General features: G+C 41.6%; 2 protein-coding genes across 2 annotated transcripts in view; one reads left to right on the top strand and one right to left on the bottom strand.

Annotated features, from left to right (window-relative positions):
• The window catches only part of Ss18 (SS18 subunit of BAF chromatin remodeling complex), a 121,533-nt gene that overhangs the window by 10,539 nt on the left and 92,047 nt on the right, over positions 1–18,947 (top strand). The gene's annotated exons all lie outside the window — the stretch shown is intronic.
• Positions 1–18,947, bottom strand: part of Psma8 (proteasome 20S subunit alpha 8) — a 64,577-nt gene that overhangs the window by 44,190 nt on the left and 1,440 nt on the right. The window contains 1 exon segment of the mRNA NM_001108884.2: positions 3,099–3,225. Within this exon segment, the coding sequence (NP_001102354.1) occupies positions 3,099–3,225 (127 nt within the window).

Genomic DNA, 18,947 nt, shown 5'->3' with positions numbered 1-18,947 from the left:
TGTTGGGCACCAGTGGGAGGGGAAGCCCTTGGTCTGCCAAGTCTGAACGTGCCCCTGCCTCCCCAGTGTAGGGAAATGTCAGGGTGGGTAAGTGGGAAGAGGTGAGTGGTTGGGTGGGGGAAAACCTTCTTAGAAGAAGGGGGTTGGAGGGATGGAGTAAGGGGTTTATGGATGGGAAACCAGAGAATTGGATAACATTTGAAATGTAAATTAAAAAATCCAATAAAAGAAAATAAATCTGTCGTGTAAAAATAAATAAATAAATAAATAAATAAACACATTGTGCATATTTAAAAGAATGATAAAAAAAAAGTCACTACAAAACCAAGTGCTGTGACAGTAGCGACGTAAACAACACAGCCACTTTACAATCTGGCACTGAAAAAACACTAAAGATGTATTACCCCACAAGCCGGCAATTGTATGGTATCTATTCCACAGAAATAAAACTACATATTCCCAAAAACTCCTACCCCAAGATATTCACACTTTTCCTGTAAAAAGCAAAAACTAGAATGGCCCAAAGATAAGCAGGCAGCCTGTTAACAACAGTGGCCCATTCAACAGGCCACAATGATGAAGGGAAAAGCTGCTGCTAACACCTCCAGCCGCCAGGGGGAGCTGCAGAGGACTTGCACCAAATGAACAAGGGTCGCCAGCAAAGGTTCCACATGTGAATCAGAGAAGATTCAAAAATAACAAAATTATAGAAGCAGACTTGACCAGTGGGCGTCTGGTCAGAGAAGGGGAAGGGACTGGCATGAGTTATGTTGAGCTGACAGAACAGTTGTGCCATGAATACAGTGGGAACAGCGTGAATCTACGTGTGGGCTAAGTACACCCAAACTGCTCAACAGATCTTCTGCAGAGAAGTGAAACCTCTGTTCCCAGAGACTCTTGTACTTAAACGTCCATACTTCACTTGTAATGGACGAAAACTGGAAATGGCTCAAATATCTTTTAGCGGCTGAGCTGTTAACAAAGGCGGGACATTCTCATACCACACCACTTCTCATTACAAACATCGCATGTATACAGATGCGTAGAGAGCTGCTGAAATCTCGGCCAGTTTATATTGGCTTACGCAAATGGTTTTAAAAATGGTATCCCTGAGGGTAAGTGTAAAAGACTCCTTTGTGTTTCTTAGAAACTTCATTTGACTCTTTAATTATAAAATTTACAAAATACTACAGGACAGGAAATGATTCAGCTGCAGGGTACCTGTCGCCTAAGGTTAGCCCCCCACACACCCACGTAAGCCAGCACAGGCAGCCATGCTGTGACCCTAGTGCTGGAGGAAGCGGACACACCTGGTCCCCAGAGCCCTGGCGGCCCTGGAGCCCACTAGACCAGGATGACCTCTACCCACAGAGAAGCCTCTGCTTCCTGAGTGCTGAGATTAAAGACCTCCAGAAAAGATCCAGTAGAAAAGCAATAAAGGAAGCTATCCTAAACCACCTCTGGCTTCCCTGTGCATGCCCAGCCGTAGACACGCGAGCAAGCTCTATACACACCCCCACCCCCAACGCAATTTTGGGTTTGAGGGTAGACAAAGGCCAAGTGTCTGTCGGGCATAAGGCTTCTTAAAACTTTGCACACTCATGACTCCTTTGGACCAGAGAAACTTTTACATGTATAGATGTATAGATATATAAAACAAGTACACAAACCAAATATTTTGTGAAAATAATTGTTTGGTATACATGCAATTGTATCATTAAAAGAAAATAAATTGGGGTTGAGGATTTGGCTCAGTGGTAGAGCGCTTGCCTAGCAAGCACAAGGCCCTGGGTTCGATCCCCAGCTCAAAAAAAAAAAAAAAACAAAAAAAACAAAAAACCAAAAAACCAAAAAAAGAAAAAAAAGAAAATAAATTTGCATACTATTGATAGTTGTTTATTTTCACACAGTTAATGGCTGAATAATTGGTACAGTTGGTCATTGAGCAGCTTCTGTCTTTTTCAGAGTTGATCAATACTTTGATTTTATAACAATCAATGCTGAGAATGCAACTTCATATAAATACATAGAACAATGTAACATGATATATTTAAAGTAATCTCAGAGATATTTGGAAACTCTGTACTGTCTTAGTCAGTACTCTGTTGCTGAGAAGAGACACCATGACCACAGAAGTCTTATAAAGGGGGCTTGCCTACAGCTTCAGAGGCTGTGGATTACCATCATGACTGGGATGGCAGCATGTAGGCAGACTCAGTGTGGAGAAGTACCTGAGAGGTCTATACCCGGATCCACAGGCAGCAGGGGGAGTGGGACACAGGACCTGGCTTGAGCATCTGAAACCCTAAAGGCCATTCTCAGTGACACACTTCCTCCAACAAGGCCACAGATCCTAATCCCCAAGTAGTGCCACTCCCTGGTGACCAAGCATCCAGATATGTCAGCCCAGTGGGGCCATTCTCATCTAAACCAACACATATACTGAATCAAATTCATTGAATATTTGTTTATGAGACTCAAGCCAACATTTAAAATCAAATGTTCTAACACATATAATCAAAGGTACACCAATTTGATATATTTTGAAGAATGGTAGTTCAAAATATTGTCTTTGTCTCCCACAATGAAGGCATTATGCTACCCTCTCTCCGTCCCTCCCTCCCTCCTTCCCTCCCTCCCTTTCACCCTTCTCAAACTGGAGTTGGAGGGATGGCTCACCAATTAAGTCAGATTTAAGTCAAGGTCAGTTACCTGCGTCCACACCACGCAGCTCACAACTCCAGCTGAGGAGTATCTGACGCCCTCTTCTGGCCTCTGCAGGCATCTGCACTTACATGCAGAAACCCACACATATATACATATAATACAAATAAAGGTAAATAAAATCTTTTAAAATTCTATAAATCCTATAAGTTATAAGTTCTATAAAGCACAGTAAGGAGAAGTCCATCTTTCACATGGATGCTTTACTGTCGAAGTTCATTATTTTAAAACTCCCAGTCTACAGAGCCCTGGGCTTTAAGTATAGGTGATACTTTGTACTTAAGTAAATGAAGCAAAAGTGTAGCACCAGGGTAGCTGTGTTACTGGCCTCCTACAGGAAAGTATCATAGGTACCACTGAGCACCAGTACGCACCTGCGAAGGCCATGCAGACATGGTCATCGAGGGCGCAGATTTTCCTCACAGTCCTTTCATCTTGAAGCTTGGCCACTGACTTTTTTTCTACTCCGAGCACAACTATATTAGTTCCTCGAATTCCAACCTATAAAGACATTTTTTGTAAAAGTAAATTTAAAGTCAAAACTGGCTAATTACTCTAACATGTTTCAAAGAGTTAAAGGGTTTCTCTTAATTAATAAAATGGAAAAGGAGCCATCTAGAAAGTAGGCTGTGCAGGTGCTGGAAGACTAGATACTCAGTCCCCAGCCTCAAGAAGAAAATACAATCAGTGGTGCATGAAAACCACACCTAAATACACAACAACTTTAGGGTGAATGAAAGGAGAGGCTGGTGATCCAAGCAGATGCCTTTCAGTGGCAGAACCAATCCTGACAAGGTAGGCTGGGGCTGGGAGATGCCTCCTCTTTGGGAAAGAACCTTGCTCTATGAGAAGGAACACAGCATCCACATGAACATGCCAGGTGGGTTCCCAACAGCAAGCCGACTTCCAGCTGATCTAGGTGAAATGGCCGGTGTCTGGTTCAGTCAGAGGACAATTTTGGGAGCTCAATTCTCTCTTACAACCACTTGGTTCCTGGGGGCAGCACGCAGGGTATCGGGCTCAACAGCAAGCACCTTTCCCTGCAGTCATCCAGACCTGGTCTCTGCCTTTTGAATGTGGGTGCAATGTGCTCATCTGGCCCGAGTTCCTCACTGAGACGTCCCCACCCCGAGGGACTGCATCTTTCAACTGTGAGCAAATAGGGGTATTTGACTTCTTCTCTTGCTTGTCTCACGTTTGTGTCATTCTTCTATCTTTCCACCCTAGCTAAGACCTGAAGCACTGTGTATTGGATAAAAGTAAATAAAGCAAATACGTTCGTATTGTTCCTGATTTGAACTGCTCCCCATTTAATACAATTCTGGCCCCCAGGTTTGCCATATATAGTTCACATATGTTCCTTCTATTCCTAGTCTCTTCTGAGCTTTTATCACCACGAGATACTGAATTTTGTTAAAAGCCTTTTCTGTATCTACTGATAAAATAATCATGTGTTTTTTGTCTTTGAGTCCATTTTTTCCCATTTTTCTCACTTAGTATTAGGTCTTTGAGAACTTCAAATAATGCATTTTGACCATCACCTCTCCTCCAACTTCTCCCAGATTAGCTTGCCTATCCACGCAACTTTGTGTCTTCTTTTCTCAAACCATTGGAGTCCAATTTGTTCACGTCTGGTCATCCCCGCCCCTAGAGCACGGCTGACCTATCAGGGGCCTCAAAGAAAACTGACGTACTCTTTCCCGGAAGCCATCAATTGCCAATCAACCTTTGCTAGGAACGACTTTGTGCTCTTGGTCCCTCTCCATGCTGGGATTTTGTCTAGCTTGAGCTCACATAGGTTTCTGCCTGCTGTCATAACCACTGTTGAGTTAATATGTGTCAGTGCCTTGTTATTTCCATAAAACAGTTTACTTGCAGTCATTGACCACCTCCGGCTCTAACACTCTTTCCTCCACCTCTTCCACAACAATTTCTGAGCCTTGGGAAGAGGGTATGTGATGTCGAGGTCCCACTTAGGGCTCAGCACCTCACAGTATAGATACTTAGCCATTGTGGGTATCTGTATTAATCTAATATGTCCATTTATCAAAATAATAACAATAATTTCTCCCGTAGGACCAAGACCTAAGTAGCTACAGGTTCTTGGCCTAGATTATGGGGCCAAGACTAGACCTCAGTGTTTAGAGCAGGCAGTAAATAGTCAGAATATGGTTGGTTGCTCCCGTGAAGTTTGTGCCACTATGGATGGCATCAGTGAGAATGTCTTACCAAGCTGGACATTATTGTGGCTTCCATGGTTCGCAATGCACTGGCCTGAAAAAATTTATGTCAAAAGCTAAGCAAAGTCACCCCTGGTTAGTACTTGGATGAGAGTCCACTGTATTACATTTATTGCTCTGTTCATGTGAACCCTATCAGAATCTAAGTCAAATGACTGTGATGAATAAAATTCCTGATGTGTTCTTGACTTGAGTTTCAAGTATTTTATTAAGAAACTTTGTATCTATCTTCATCAGAAAGAATGGCTTGTAATTTCCCTTTGTGAGATCGCTTATCTTATTTAGTAACAGAGTAATACTGACTTTGTAAATAGAGTTTGGAAGCATTCCTTGCTTTTCTAATTTATGGAATAGCTTGAGAAACAGTGATGTTAGTTTGTCTTTAGTGGTCTAGAGGTGAGCAGCAAGATCAATCTAGGCCTGAACCTTTGTCAGGAGAATTTTTATTACTGTTTCAATCTTGCTGTATTACAGATCTGGTTATATTATCCTCATGATTTAATTTTGGTCAGTCATATATAATCACGTTTAGGATTTTCTAATCTAATGGAATATTGAGTCTCTAATAATCATAACAGTTTTCTGAATTTCACTGTCATGCCTGTTTTATTTCCAATTTTATGAATTTAGACATTTGCACACAAGTATTTAATGTACACTGAACATATTCTTCATGCCTGATCCTCCTCTGTGAATTGAATGAGGAATGTTCCCCAAGGCTTGGGTATTTCAACTCTGGGTCTCCAGTGGTCACACTATTTGAAGAGGTTTAGAAGGTGCGCCATTGCTAGAGGAAGTGTGTCACTAGGTCCCACTTCTGGTTTATTCTCTATGCTTTATGCTTATGATTTGAAGATGTGTACTGTTTCCTGTTACTATGCCTGTCAATTGTTGTTATGCCTTCCTATTTTGATGGGCTTTTATTTTTCTGGAACTGTAAGCTAAAATAAATACTTTTTTCCATAAGTTGCTTTGGTCGTAGTATTTTATAGAGCAATAGGAAAGTAAATAATCTATCCTGTTTCTTCACTGAAAAGGAAAGGTATCATATTATCCATGTTGGATCTCAAAAATCACTGGCAGTAGCTGTAGATGATCTTAACTTCCTGATCCTTGCATCTCTTTCAAGATCTGAACTTCCAGAGGCCTGCTCATGCGGGGCAGGGAATCCAACTCAGGCATTCATCAATGTGCGGCAGGCACTTTACCAATGGAGTTACAGCCCAGACCTCTCTCTTTCAGTTAGGTTGGATCCAATTCTTTGATTTGCTCTTTGATTGTCTGCCTTTAAAAACATATTTTTGGGGGCTGGGGATTTAGCTCAGTGGTAGAGCGCTTACCTAGGAAGCGCAAGGCCCCTGGGTTCGGTCCCCAGCTCCGAAAAAAAGAACCAAAAAAAAAAAAAAACCAAAAAACCAAAAAACAAAAAAAACAAAAAAAAACCAAATTTTTTGTTTTGTTTTGTTTTTTTCTTTTTTTCTTTTTTTCAGAGCTGGGGACTGAACCCAGGGCCTTAAGCGCTCTACCACTGAGCTAAATCCCCAAACCCTAAAAACATATTTTATTAATTTCTGCTCTGATCTTAATTCTTTCTGCCTCTCTGCTGATTTTGTTAGAGCCTTTCCGAGGCTCTAACATCCATCATTAAGTTATTAATTTCAGATCTGACTCTTCAATATAGACATTTGTAGCTATAAACTCTTAACAGTGCTCACTGCTCTGCCTGTGTCCTGGCATATTGTTTTCATTTCCACTTCCTTCTCATTTCCTTTTTATTCCTTCTATGGCTCATTCATCATGGTTTTCAAGCTCACGAATATGTACATACCCAAGCTTCTACTATTATTTATGCTTTTTTCATTTTGGTCAAATAATCTCCCGGTATTTAAAGATTTACTTTGCCTCCTGTTATATGATCTATTTTATTTACTTTTATTGGATATTTTCTTTATTTACATTTCAAATGTTAGCCCCTTTCCCGGTTTCCCCTCCGCAAACCTCCCACCCCTCCCCCTGCTTCTATGAGGGTGCTCCCCCACCCACCCACACACTTCCACCCCCCACCCCACCCCGGCATTAACCTACACTGGGGCATTGAGCCTTCACAAGACCAAGGGTCTGTCCTCCCACTGATGCCAGATAAGGCCATCCTAGGCGATATATGCAGCTGGAGCCATGCAAACTCCTTCTGCTCCTTCAGTCCTTCCCCTAACTCCCCCATTGTGGTCCCAGTGCTTAGTCCAATGGTTGGCTGTGAGCATCTGCCTCTGTATTTGTCATGTTCTGGAAGAGCCTCTCAGGATACAGCTATATCAGGCTCCTGTCAGCATGCACTTCTTGGCATAAGCAATAGGGTCTGGATTTAGTGTCTGCATAAGTGATGGATCCCTCATGTGGGGCAGTCTCTGGATGGCCTTTTCTTCAGTCTCTGCTCCATACTTTGTCCCCGTGTTACCTTTAAACGAGCAATTCTGGGTTAAAAATTTGGAGATGAGTGGATGACCCTATCCTCCAAGGGAAGGCCATGCCTAACCTCTGGATATGTTCTTTACAGGTTCTCCCTGCCATTTGTTGGGGATTAAGCTAATGACATCCCTGTTGAGTCCTGGGAGCCACTTGCTTTCCTGGCATCTGGGACTGTCTGGTAGCTACCTCCAGATCCCAATCCCCCATTGCTAAAGACCTCGGTTCAAATTCCTGGCTCTCTATACATCACTCCTGTCTCCTCCCAGACCTGATCATGCCCTTCCTTTTACCCTCCCCCTCCTCTCTTCCTCCCAAACCCTTCCCACCATCTTCTACCTCCCATGATTATTTTGTTTCCCCTTCTTAGTAGGACCGAAGCATCCACACTTAGCTATTCTTGAACTTCATAAGGTCTGTGAGATGTATCATGGATATTCCGAGCTTTTGGGCTAATATCCACTTATCAGTGAGTGCATACCATGTGTGGTTTTTTGTGACTGGGTTACCTCACTCAGGATGATATTTTCTAGTCCTATCCATTTGCCTATGAATTTCATGAAGTCATTGTTTCTAATAGCTGATTAGTACACCATTGTGGAAATATATCACATTTCTGTATTAATTTCTCTATTGAGGAACATCTGGGTTGTTTCCAGCTTCTGGCTTTTATAAATAAGGCTGCTATGAACATAGTGGAGCACGTGTGTCCTTTTATATGTTGGAGCATCTTTTGGGAATATGCCCAGGAGAGGTATAGCTGGGTCCTCAGACAGCACTATGTCCAATTTTCTAAGGAACCGCCAGGTTCTAGTTTCTTGAGTTCCTTGTATATATTGGATATTAGCCCTCTATTGGATGTATCATTGGTAAAGATCTTTTCCCAATCTATTGGTTGCCTTTTTGTTCTGTTAACAGTGTCATTTGCCTTACAGAAGCTTTGCAATTTTATAAGGTCCCATTTGTCAGTTCTTGATCTTAAAGCATAAGCCATTGGTGTTCTCAGGAAAAATTTTCCCTGTGCCCATGTGTTTGAGATTCTTCCCCACTTTATCTTCTATTAGTTTGAGTGTATTTGGTTTTATCTGGAGGTCCTTGATCCACTTGGACTTGAGCTTTGTACAAGGAGATAAGAATGGGTCAATTTGCATTCTTCTACATGCTGACTACTAGTTGAACCAGCACCATTTGTTGAAAATGCTGTCTTTTTTTCCCCCCGTTGGATGGTTTTGGCTCCTTTGTCAAAGATCTAGTGACCATAGGTGTGTGGGTTCATTTCTGCGTCTTCAATTCTGTTCCACTGATCTACCTGCCTGTCTCTGTACCAATATCATACAGTTTTTAATCACTATTATTCTGTAATACTGCTTGAAGTCAGGGATGGTGATTTCCCTAGAAGTCCTTTTATGGTTGAGAATAGTTTTTGCTATCACTGATTTTTGTTATTCCAAATGAATTTGCAAATTAGTCTTTCTAACTCTATGAAGAATTGAGTGGGAATTCTGTAGATTGTTTTTGGCAAGATGGCCATATTTACTATATTGATCTGGCCAATCCATGAGCATGGGAGATTTTTCCATCTTTTGAGTTCTTTGATTTCTTCGGAGACTTGAAGTTTTTGTCATACAGATCTTTCACTTGCTTGGTTAGAATCACGCCAAGATATTTTATATTATTTGGGACTATTGTGAAGGGTGTTGTTTCCTTAATTTGTTTCTCAGCCTGTTTATCCTTTGAGTAGAGGAAGGCTACTGATTTGTTTGAGTTCATTTGATATCCAGCCACTTTGCTGAAGTTGTTTAACAGGTTTAGGTGTTCTCTGGTGGAATTTTTGGGGTCACTTAAGTACACTACCTTATCATCTGCAAATAGTGATATTTTTACTTCTTCCTTTCCAATTTGTATCCCTTTGACCTCCTTTTGTTGCCTGACTGCTCTGGCTAGAACTTTGAGTACTATAATGAATAAGTAGGGAGAGAGTGGGCAGCCTTGTCCAGTCCCTGATTTTAGTGGAATTGCTTCAAGTTACTCTCCATTTAGTCTGATGTTGGCTACTGGTTTGCTGACTATTGTTTTTTACTATGTTTAGGTATGAGCCTTGAATTTCTGATCTTTCTAAGGCTTTTAACATGAAGGGGTGTTGAATTTTGTCAAATGCATTTTTAGCATCTAATAAGATGAACATGTATTTTTTCCATTGAGTTTGTTTATATAGTGGATTATGTTGATGAATTCCCATATATTGAACCATCCCTGCATCCCTGGAATGAAGCCTACTTGAACATATTGATAATTTTGATGTGTTCTTGGACTTGGTTTATGAGAATTTTATTGAGTATTTTTGCAATATGATCTATTTTAAATCCATTTCCATGTACTAATGAGAAGAGTATGGAGTCTACAGGTGCTGAGACAGAATATGACCTCTGTAATCTCCAGTGTCACTTAAGTGACGCTTCTCTCAGTTTTCACCAGGATGACATGGTGAGGCTGTGCAGTTAGAATGAGCCACTGTTATCTTGTTGGGGTTGACATGTGTCTTTACATTGGTAGCATTTGTTTCATGAAACCAAGGGCTCTTGTGTTTTGTTCATATATGTTTAAAACTGTAATGTTCTCTGGGTGATCATTCCTTATCTACTTTTAAAAGTAGTTTTGTCGGATAGTTTTCTGTTTTCATGTCTTGGAATACCTTTTTCCATTTTTTTCAGTCAGGGGTTGTATACAGTTTTGAGGTGCATCAAATAGATTTCATGAGTTTAAGGTTTTGCTTCATGACAGAACTCACAGAAAGCCTCCTGCCTTTGTTTTCTGAGAGCTTTGGCTAGATCCTATTTTTTTAATTCAATCTTCTAGTTTGTGTCTTTAGGCTAAGAAATTTAGACCACTAGTATTGACTTATTGAAATCTGCTACTAATTCCAGAGACATTTTTTCAATATTTTGTGTGTTTTCTTAGTCCTTGTTTGCTTATGTTGTATTGTCGTGTGGTTTAGTCTTCCCTTTGGCCTCATAGATTTATTTGTTTATTTGTTGGAAAGATTCCTTCAAAAATCCCTTTAGAGCTAGTATAGAGGTCATAAATTCCTTTAGCCTTTTATTATTTTTTTTCTTTCTCCTTCATTTATGATCAACAGCTTTACTGTGTATTGTAGTGTGGGCTGATAACTGTTTTCTTTCAGAACTTGAAATATATAATTCTAAGAACTCAGAGCTTTTAAAGTTTCTGTTGAAATATGGTGTTATTATGATAGCATGTTTTTGTGTGTGACTTGGTGTTTCCCTCTTATAGTTGCCAAATATCATTTTTTCTCTTGTATATTTAATAATTTGACTATAATATGATGAGTGGAGATTGTCTGGCCTATTTAGTGTCCCATAATGTTGTGTTTTGAATGAAAATGGCTCTCATAGGCTCATACGGAGTGGTAAAAGGATAGGGACATGTGGCCTTGTTGGAGGAAGTGTGTCACTGGGGTTGGGTTTTGGGGTTTCAGAAGTTGAAGTCAGGCCCAGTGGTTCTCTATCCTTTCTTGCTGTCTGCCAATCTGGGTGTAGAACTCGGTTCCTTCTCCAACACCATGATTGCCAGCATGACACCATGCTTTCCACCATGATGACGATGGACTAAATCTCTGTACCTATAAGCCAGCTGCAGTTAAATGTTTTCCTCTGTAAGAGTTGCACGATCATGGTGTCCCTTCACAGCCACAGAAACACTAAAACAGAAGTTGCTACCGAGCGACTGGGGTATTGCTGTTATAGGCCTTACCATGGTTTTGCCTGGAGAACTATGGAACATTTTGGGACTCTGGATAGACTGAACATTTTAAGTGGGGCTTAATGCACTCCACTAGTGTGAGCACGGAAGGCAGTGGTGCTGAGGGTGATTTTAATTGTGGGGGCTCATGAGGTTTCGGAAGAGAATTTTGACATGTGACCTAGAGATCATCCTTGTGCCATTCCAGCAAAGAATGTGGCTGTATTCTCCCCTTGTCCAAACAAATAGGCCTGAGGCTAAGTTAGAGAGTTTTGAACTCACAGCATTGGCAGAGGAAGTCTCCAGACAACCGAGTCTGAACTGTGCTGCTTGGTTATTGGTGGCTACATTTATGCAGATCTATACCAAAGATGACAAGCTGAGCAAGGAAAAACCCAGGATGTACAGTTTGAGAAGAAAAGGAACACCAAGAATAAAGGGAGGGGTGACTACAGGGCACCCACATAAACTTCTTACTGGTGAAGAGACTAACGAAAAGCACACACTTTCAACCCCAGCACTCGGGAGGCAGAGGCAGGTGGATTTCAGACGCCAAGGACAGCCTGATTTAGAGTGAATTCTAGGGTAGCCACGTTTAGGCAGTGAAGGAAACAATCAAAAAGAGAAAGATGATGTTTTCTATGTAACTGATCTAATTCGGTCATGTTCCAGCCCCAGCGAGCACCAAAACCTGACAGCTGTGGCTACTGGTTTTGGCTTTAGAGTCAAGGATAAAGAAAACGGAGTATGGAATCGCCTTCTGTGACTAAAGAAAGCTGATGAGATCAAGACCATGGCTGCATGGAGGCCCAGAGGCCACTGTGTGAGGCTGCGAAAGGCCTCTGTATGAAGCAGTAGAGGTAAACCCTAGATTGCTTTGGCAGCCCCAAGATGCTGGAAATGCCAGAGCTAGGGGGTAACTGCCAGTGAAAGTTGGCAACTGTGTGGAACCAACCCAAAAGAAAGAAGTGTGCTGCAGTCAACACAGCTGGGGGGTTAGAGATCTGAAGAGCACTTTGATACCAAGCAGAAAGACGCAGAGTTCGTCCAGTTGGCTTTCAGCATTGCTCTGGTCCAGTATTTCCTAACTATGGCTCCCTTTCCTCTCCTTGGCAATGGTAAGGTATAACTTGTGCTATTTGCTTGTTGCAAGTACGTGATCTGCGTTTTCATTTTGATTTTACACACTGCCATGAGTATCAGAGACTTTGAACTTCCGATGTTAAACATTGCTGAGACTGTGATAGACTATGGGGACTTTTGAAGTTGGACCGAATGCATTTTGTACTATGATATCGCTACAAGCAAATGGGGTCAGAGAATGGAATGTGGTGGTTTGAATTAAAATGGCTCCCCATAGGCTTATAGAGCACAGGATTGTTCAAAAGGCTTAGGACATGTGGCCTTGTTGGATTGGTGCAGCCTTGGAGAACTGTGTCGCTTGGGGTGGACTTTGAGGTTTCAGGAACTCAAGCCAACGCCAGTGGCTCTTTCCCTCCCTACTGCTTCCTGATCCACATGCAGAACTCTGAGCTCCTTCTCCAGCACCAGGTGTGCCTACGAGGTGCCACATGTCCCACCATGACAATGAACTAAACCTCTGAACCTGTAACCCAGCCCCAAATAAATGCTGTCCTTCGTAAGAGCTGCTGTGGCCATGGTGTCGATTCACAGCTATAGAAACCCTAACTGAGATCTACACATCGATCTACAGTGTCTTATACATAGCTTCTCTCTATCTGTGCCATTGTCTGAACCTTCAAATTGTTCTGCATTACTTTATGCCCAGAATTTTGTCCTTCCTCGATCTGTTCTATCGGTGAGGGTTCTATGGATCTTAATAGAATATCTGACCATTTCACTCGCAGTACTTTTAATCTGCATTTCTTTTCACTACTTCTCTTTATTGAATTTTACTTTCATATCCTATTTTTACTTCCTTATTCTCTCCAGTTGTGGGGTGTGTGTGTGTGTGTGTGTGTGTGTGTGTGTGTGTGTGTGTGTGTGCGCGCGCGCGCGCGCGCGCACGTGTGTTTTAAACTCATTCAGGACTTTGTATACGCTCTGATTTCTTCAAATACACTTATAATCATTCTTTTGAATTTGTCAAGGATATCATCTTGTTTACTCTCATTTGAGTATATTACTGAGATTAATAATTTCTGAAAGAGATGATGCTTTTGTGTTTCATGTTTTTTGCATTAGATGGTAAATCATTGTTTGGAATTTTCAAGGTATTTCTTGTTTTATGTGTCTGGGTTTTGCCTCATATGTGTCTATGCACATGTATCCCTGGCGCCCATGGAGGCCAGAGAAGGGATCCAATCCCTGGGCCTGGAGTCATCCATGTTTGTGATCCACTACATGAGTACTGGGATTCATACCAGGGTCCTCTGGAACAACAGCCAGTACTCTTCACCACTGAGTCATCTCTTATGCCCAGAGCATTTTTATTAATGGAAATGTTTGTAATGTTCAAGAGGGACTAGATCATAGTACATTTGAAGTGCTGTTTTTCCCTACTAGGCTTCTGTTCCAAATTCCAGGCTCAGTCTTTGGTATTCTCAAAAAAAAAAAAAAAAAGATTACTGGTGCTGCCTTATTCTGGCCTCCATGGACACATGCAGGTAAAATATCTATATACATAAAATAAACCAATAAACACTGCTTGGTTGGTAGTTGAAACCTCAACTCTTTCAGCACTTATTCCTGGGATCCCAGATATTGATCACATTGCTGGAAGTTCTAGTGGGAATCTCATATGCTAGTCACACACCTAGTAGTCCTTTGGGGTCAAGTAGTGAGGGCTGCTCTTGCCTTTGAGTAGTTCATTGTCAGTGGGAGGTCTCATGACAGATGTTGGTTAAATTTCTTAGCATTCCTTCAGAAGACTGGTTTCTAATGGTACTGTTTCTCCTAAGGAGGCCCTTGTGAGGCTGGGTCACTATAATACCGATCCACTCTTCGTGAGTCAGGATGCAAATGTTGGTCCCTGGGTCTGAGTAGTCTTTCCTGATGTTGTTGTGCTGCTTGTAGTCTGTGATCCCTATAGACACTGTCTTTGACTTGTTTTACATCTTGCCAAATCCTGTGTAGTTCTCAAATCTTTTCCACCACCTCGAGTTGCAAGATGGCTGTGAGCTGTCAGGTGTTAAGTGCTGGGAAATGAACTCAGATCCTCTGGAAGGACAGGAAGTGCTGATGCCACTTCTGGAATCCGTTCTGAGTGTTTTTCAGATGCTCTCAGACTGCTGCTCAGGTTGCAGGCTCAGTGAATATCCCAGGTCTCTCCGTCTGCTGCTGCCTGCAACGTTTGGAGCCTGCTTCTGTCTCATGCTTTAAAATACAGTGGGTGAGGCTGGTTAGATGGTTCAGTGCCGTGGTTAAGAGTACCTGTTGCCTTTGCTGAGGCTGGGGTGGTGGTGGTGTGTGCACGTCAGTTAGTAACACACACACATACACACAAACAACCGACTGTAACCCCATGTTTCAATGCCATCTTTTGGCTTCTGAGAGCACTGAACAAATACATACATGTAATTTTATAATTTAGAAAGAAGTTAGTAGGAATTGGAGAGATGGCTCAGCAGTTAGGAGTACTGACTGCTCTTCCAGAGATCCTGAGTACAATTCCCAGCAACTATAATGGTGACTCACAACCATCTGTAATGGGATCCAATACCCTCTTCTGGTGTGTCTGAACACGGCTACAGTGTGCTCATATACATAAACTAAATAATTATTTTTAAAAAATTAAAAAGAGGCTAGTAAGCTGGTCTAGCAGTTTAAATTGTTTATTTACTTTGTGTGTGTGTGTGTGTGTCTGTGTGTGTGTGTGTGTATACACTCACTTGCATGTGCATGTGTGCTGTGGTACTTGTGTAACTTGTGGTCATAGTATAACTTGTCTGGGGTTTAGTTCCCAGCACCCAAATTGTTTTTAAAATAATTTCTTTATTTTTAAGTGTATGGGTTTTTGCTTGCATATATGCCGTGTGGTACATGTGTCCAGTGTTCTTTCCTAGAACCACATAGAGTGAGTTACAACCTCCTCTATCTCCAGGGGACCCAGAGCCCTCTGCTGGCCTCCATAGGCACTACACTCACATGTGCACACACACACTTAGACATACAAATTAATAAAGATATAATTAAACAATCTAATTACTTTATTTTAGTGATTAATGTTAATTATTAATTAATTTAATTAACAAATTAAATTAATATAATCTCTAGCCAATATCAATCTTTGAGTTTTAAACATGTATATTGGTTGTATACTAGATTTGTTTGTTTCTTGATTTAACTCAAGGTCTTGCTATGTAGCCTAGGCTGGCCTTGAGCTCGCAATCCTCTTGCTCAAGTGCCACCACACTCAGTATTATATTTTGCACAGCTGCTTTCTGAACTCTCTTGCAACACAGGCCTCTGTGCAGGGCCACTTGTGACATGGCAAATGGGCTCCACTAGAGCGAGTAACAGAAAGCAGTATGGGCAAGCGGAGATGAGGAAACGGAGCCACCTGATTGCCCTCCATCTGCAGAGTGGCATTCCATCACTTCATTCATTAGAAGTAAACCATCAGCATCGCTCATCTGAGGGGCCATGACCCAGCATGAGCATTCAAGCTGAGGCAAAGGGGTAACTTCAGGAACACCTTAGTCTAACCAAGTCGGTTATAGTATCACACGATTCACATTCATAATAAAACTGCAGCTCAACTCAGACAGAGGCACCGTCTTAGATTCTTACTTTCCTGACCAACACCAACGAGATAGTCAGGACAGTGTTTCCCGGGACCTGCTTTGTTACCACTTTTGTTGGAGCCCTAGCAACAGCTTTTATCTATATGATTATCACAGGGGTGTAACTGGTCTCTCCAAATCTAGTTCTAATCTCATCCCATCCAATGCTCACAGGGTAGCTGGAGAAATCTTTGGAAAGGAGAGGGGAAAAGGAAGAAGAGAAAGAAGAGAGGGAGGGAGAAAGGAAGAAATGGAGGTGGGGTGTATCTCAGTCACCATTCTTTGCTTCCTACTTGGCATATGTAGAGCAGATTCTCACTAAGCAAACAAAGACAACAGCAAGACACAGGACAAAAGGATCCAAGGACATTTGTACTGTGCATGTCATCTGTCCTTTGTGCTGAAGCAGACGGGCATCATCTTGCTTGAAACAAACCCTCACCACCATCTTGGGACTCATATCCCATCAGCTCCTCCAGAGAAGAAAAGTTAGCAGGATCTCTAGTGGTGGACTTGCAGGACTGGGTGCAATGACCCAGTGATATATATATATGCAGTCTGTTTTGAGAAGAAAATATCAAGAACCTAAAAAGGGACAGTAGTCACCCCCAAATCCTTCCAGGATCCTTCAGGTTTCTGGACTCAAACCTTCCTATTGTTTTCTCAGCCATTCTGAATGTCTTTTCACTCTACAATGTAGTTGTCTTGTCTTCCCACATGATATTCTCTTTGTTTAAAATACTCTTCCTTCCTCTGCTTTCCACCTCCTCACCTGGTAACGTCCATCTTTCCAATGGCTCCTTAAATATGCTTTCTAAGGAGGGTTTCTCTTGTAACTGCAATTTCTGTAGCATCCCTTGCCATCTCTAGTATTATACTCATTTAGGCCTTGTACGGACTTTTTATTTTATAATAAAGGGAATCCCAACATAGCCCGCGCTGGCCTGGAACTCACAGTCTTCCTGAGTGTTGCTGTACGGTCATGTACCACCATTCCCATCTCGGACTTTTCTCTTATTTCTCGAAGTTTCTTTCTTTCTTTTTTTTTTTTTTTTAAAGATTTATTTATTTATTATATATAAGTACACTGTAGCTGTCTTCAGATACACCAGAAGAGGGCATCAGATCTCTTTACAGATGGTTGTGAGCCACCATGTGGTTGCTGGGAATTGAACTCATGACCTCTGGAAGAGCAGTCGGGTGCTCTTAACCGCTGAGCCATCTCTCCAGCCCTCGAAGTTTCTTTCTAGACAGTAAGTTCTTTAAAAACTAGGATAGTATCTACCACTTCACAGTGAAACCCTACAATCTAGGTTAGCATGTAAGTCTTTTTGAAAGGACTTAGAAAATTGACATGCTGGAAGGACCAGAGACAAACTGAATCAAAAAAGGGAAGAATCATAAATAGTAACAGTTCCAATTAATAGTTTATGTGAATTACATCTTAACTTGTATTGCTTCTTTCACACACATCAATCTTATGAATAAGGAGCTATTTTGATGTTTATTTTACTAAAAAAAATACTACTGCTATGGCTAGGCAGTCAAGAGCCTTTATTGCTCACATAGAGGACTCTGGTTTGGGTCCCAGCACCCACATCTGGTAGTTCATAACTGCTACAACTCCAGCTCCAGAGGATCTTACGCCCTCTTCTGGCTTCGGAGGATATCAACACACACAGTGCACACAAACTTAGGAAGGTGCACACAGTCATATACAGAAATAAGACAAACAGATCTCTCAAATTATAAAAAGGAACAATTAGTTAAAAACACTTGCTCTTGCAGAGGACCCGTTTTGGTTCCCAGCACTCACAGGGTAGTGTACAAATATCCACACCTTCTGTTCGATTAGACTAGGCTGGCGAGTCGGAGAGCCCTGGAAAGCCTTCTGCTCCCCCTTTCATTATAAACACGTAGCTCTGTGCATTATCTAAACACAGGTTCTGGAGCCTCAGCTCCAGGTCTCATGCTTGCACAGCAAACATTTTGCTCATGGAGCTATTTCTCAGCCTACGAATGGAGATTCTTAACGGAGAGGTAAGGGCTGAAATATCACTCAACAGGAGCGCACACACGCAGCATGTTCAGGGCCCTGGGTTTGACATCTAGCACCAAGAAACAAAGGACACAAATCAACATTAAAAAAATAAAATATGGGTGGTGGTGTACCCCTTTAGTCCCCAGCACTCAAAAGGCAGAGGAGGATCTCTGAGTTTGAGGCCAGCCTGGTCTACAGACTGGCTTCTAGGACAGCCACAGTTACACAGGAAAACCTCGTCTTGAAAAAGGAAAAAAGGAAAAGCAAATGTTTTCCCTTCTGTGTACAGTGACAGAAACATTGATTAGTGAAATCTAGAAGCCACCTCTTAAAGATGTGGATACTGACTAAGGAACGCTATGAAAGTTATACAACAGAGCTGAGATTCAACAAGTTAAAATATAGCCCTCATAAAAATCCGGGGTCAGGGAAAGGATAAATCGAAGAATGAGAATAAATTTTAACTTTTTTATGATAATGCTATGATTCACAGGCTCTCCTAAGATTGCGGTACTTTTCCAAAATGTCATTCAAATATATTTTGTCTTTATAGAAAAAGAAACTGAACCAAAAGGAAGGAAGCCTTCCTTCCGGCCCCAGTATGTGCTGTTAGCTAATTATCAAGCAGGGAGCAGAACCTGGGCTCTCTAATTATGGCCCATATAATTTTTATATCATCTTACTAAGTAATGTCATGTCTTCATAGCGGTCAAAGCTGATCAGGCAGGCTTACTTGTAATCCATCATATCTACTGTTTATAGACAACAATATTTAACAGCATAACTTTATTCAATGTAAAAGGTCATAGCACCCTCAAGGAAACACAATGAATAACTCCATAAAAAGATGCAAATTATAATTTCATAATTCTGAGGTAAGAGTCTCATCCTTCCAGTGTATCCTTAAAGATGCCCAGTGCAGGTCTGTTTATGTCCTTACCCTTTTATAGCTCCTTACAAAGGAGCTATCAGTCA

The sequence above is a fragment of the Rattus norvegicus genome, chromosome 18 (assembly GCF_036323735.1).
Source record: "Rattus norvegicus strain BN/NHsdMcwi chromosome 18, GRCr8, whole genome shotgun sequence".
NCBI lineage: Eukaryota > Metazoa > Chordata > Mammalia > Rodentia > Muridae > Rattus > Rattus norvegicus.
This window is presented reverse-complemented; position numbering and strand designations above follow the sequence as displayed.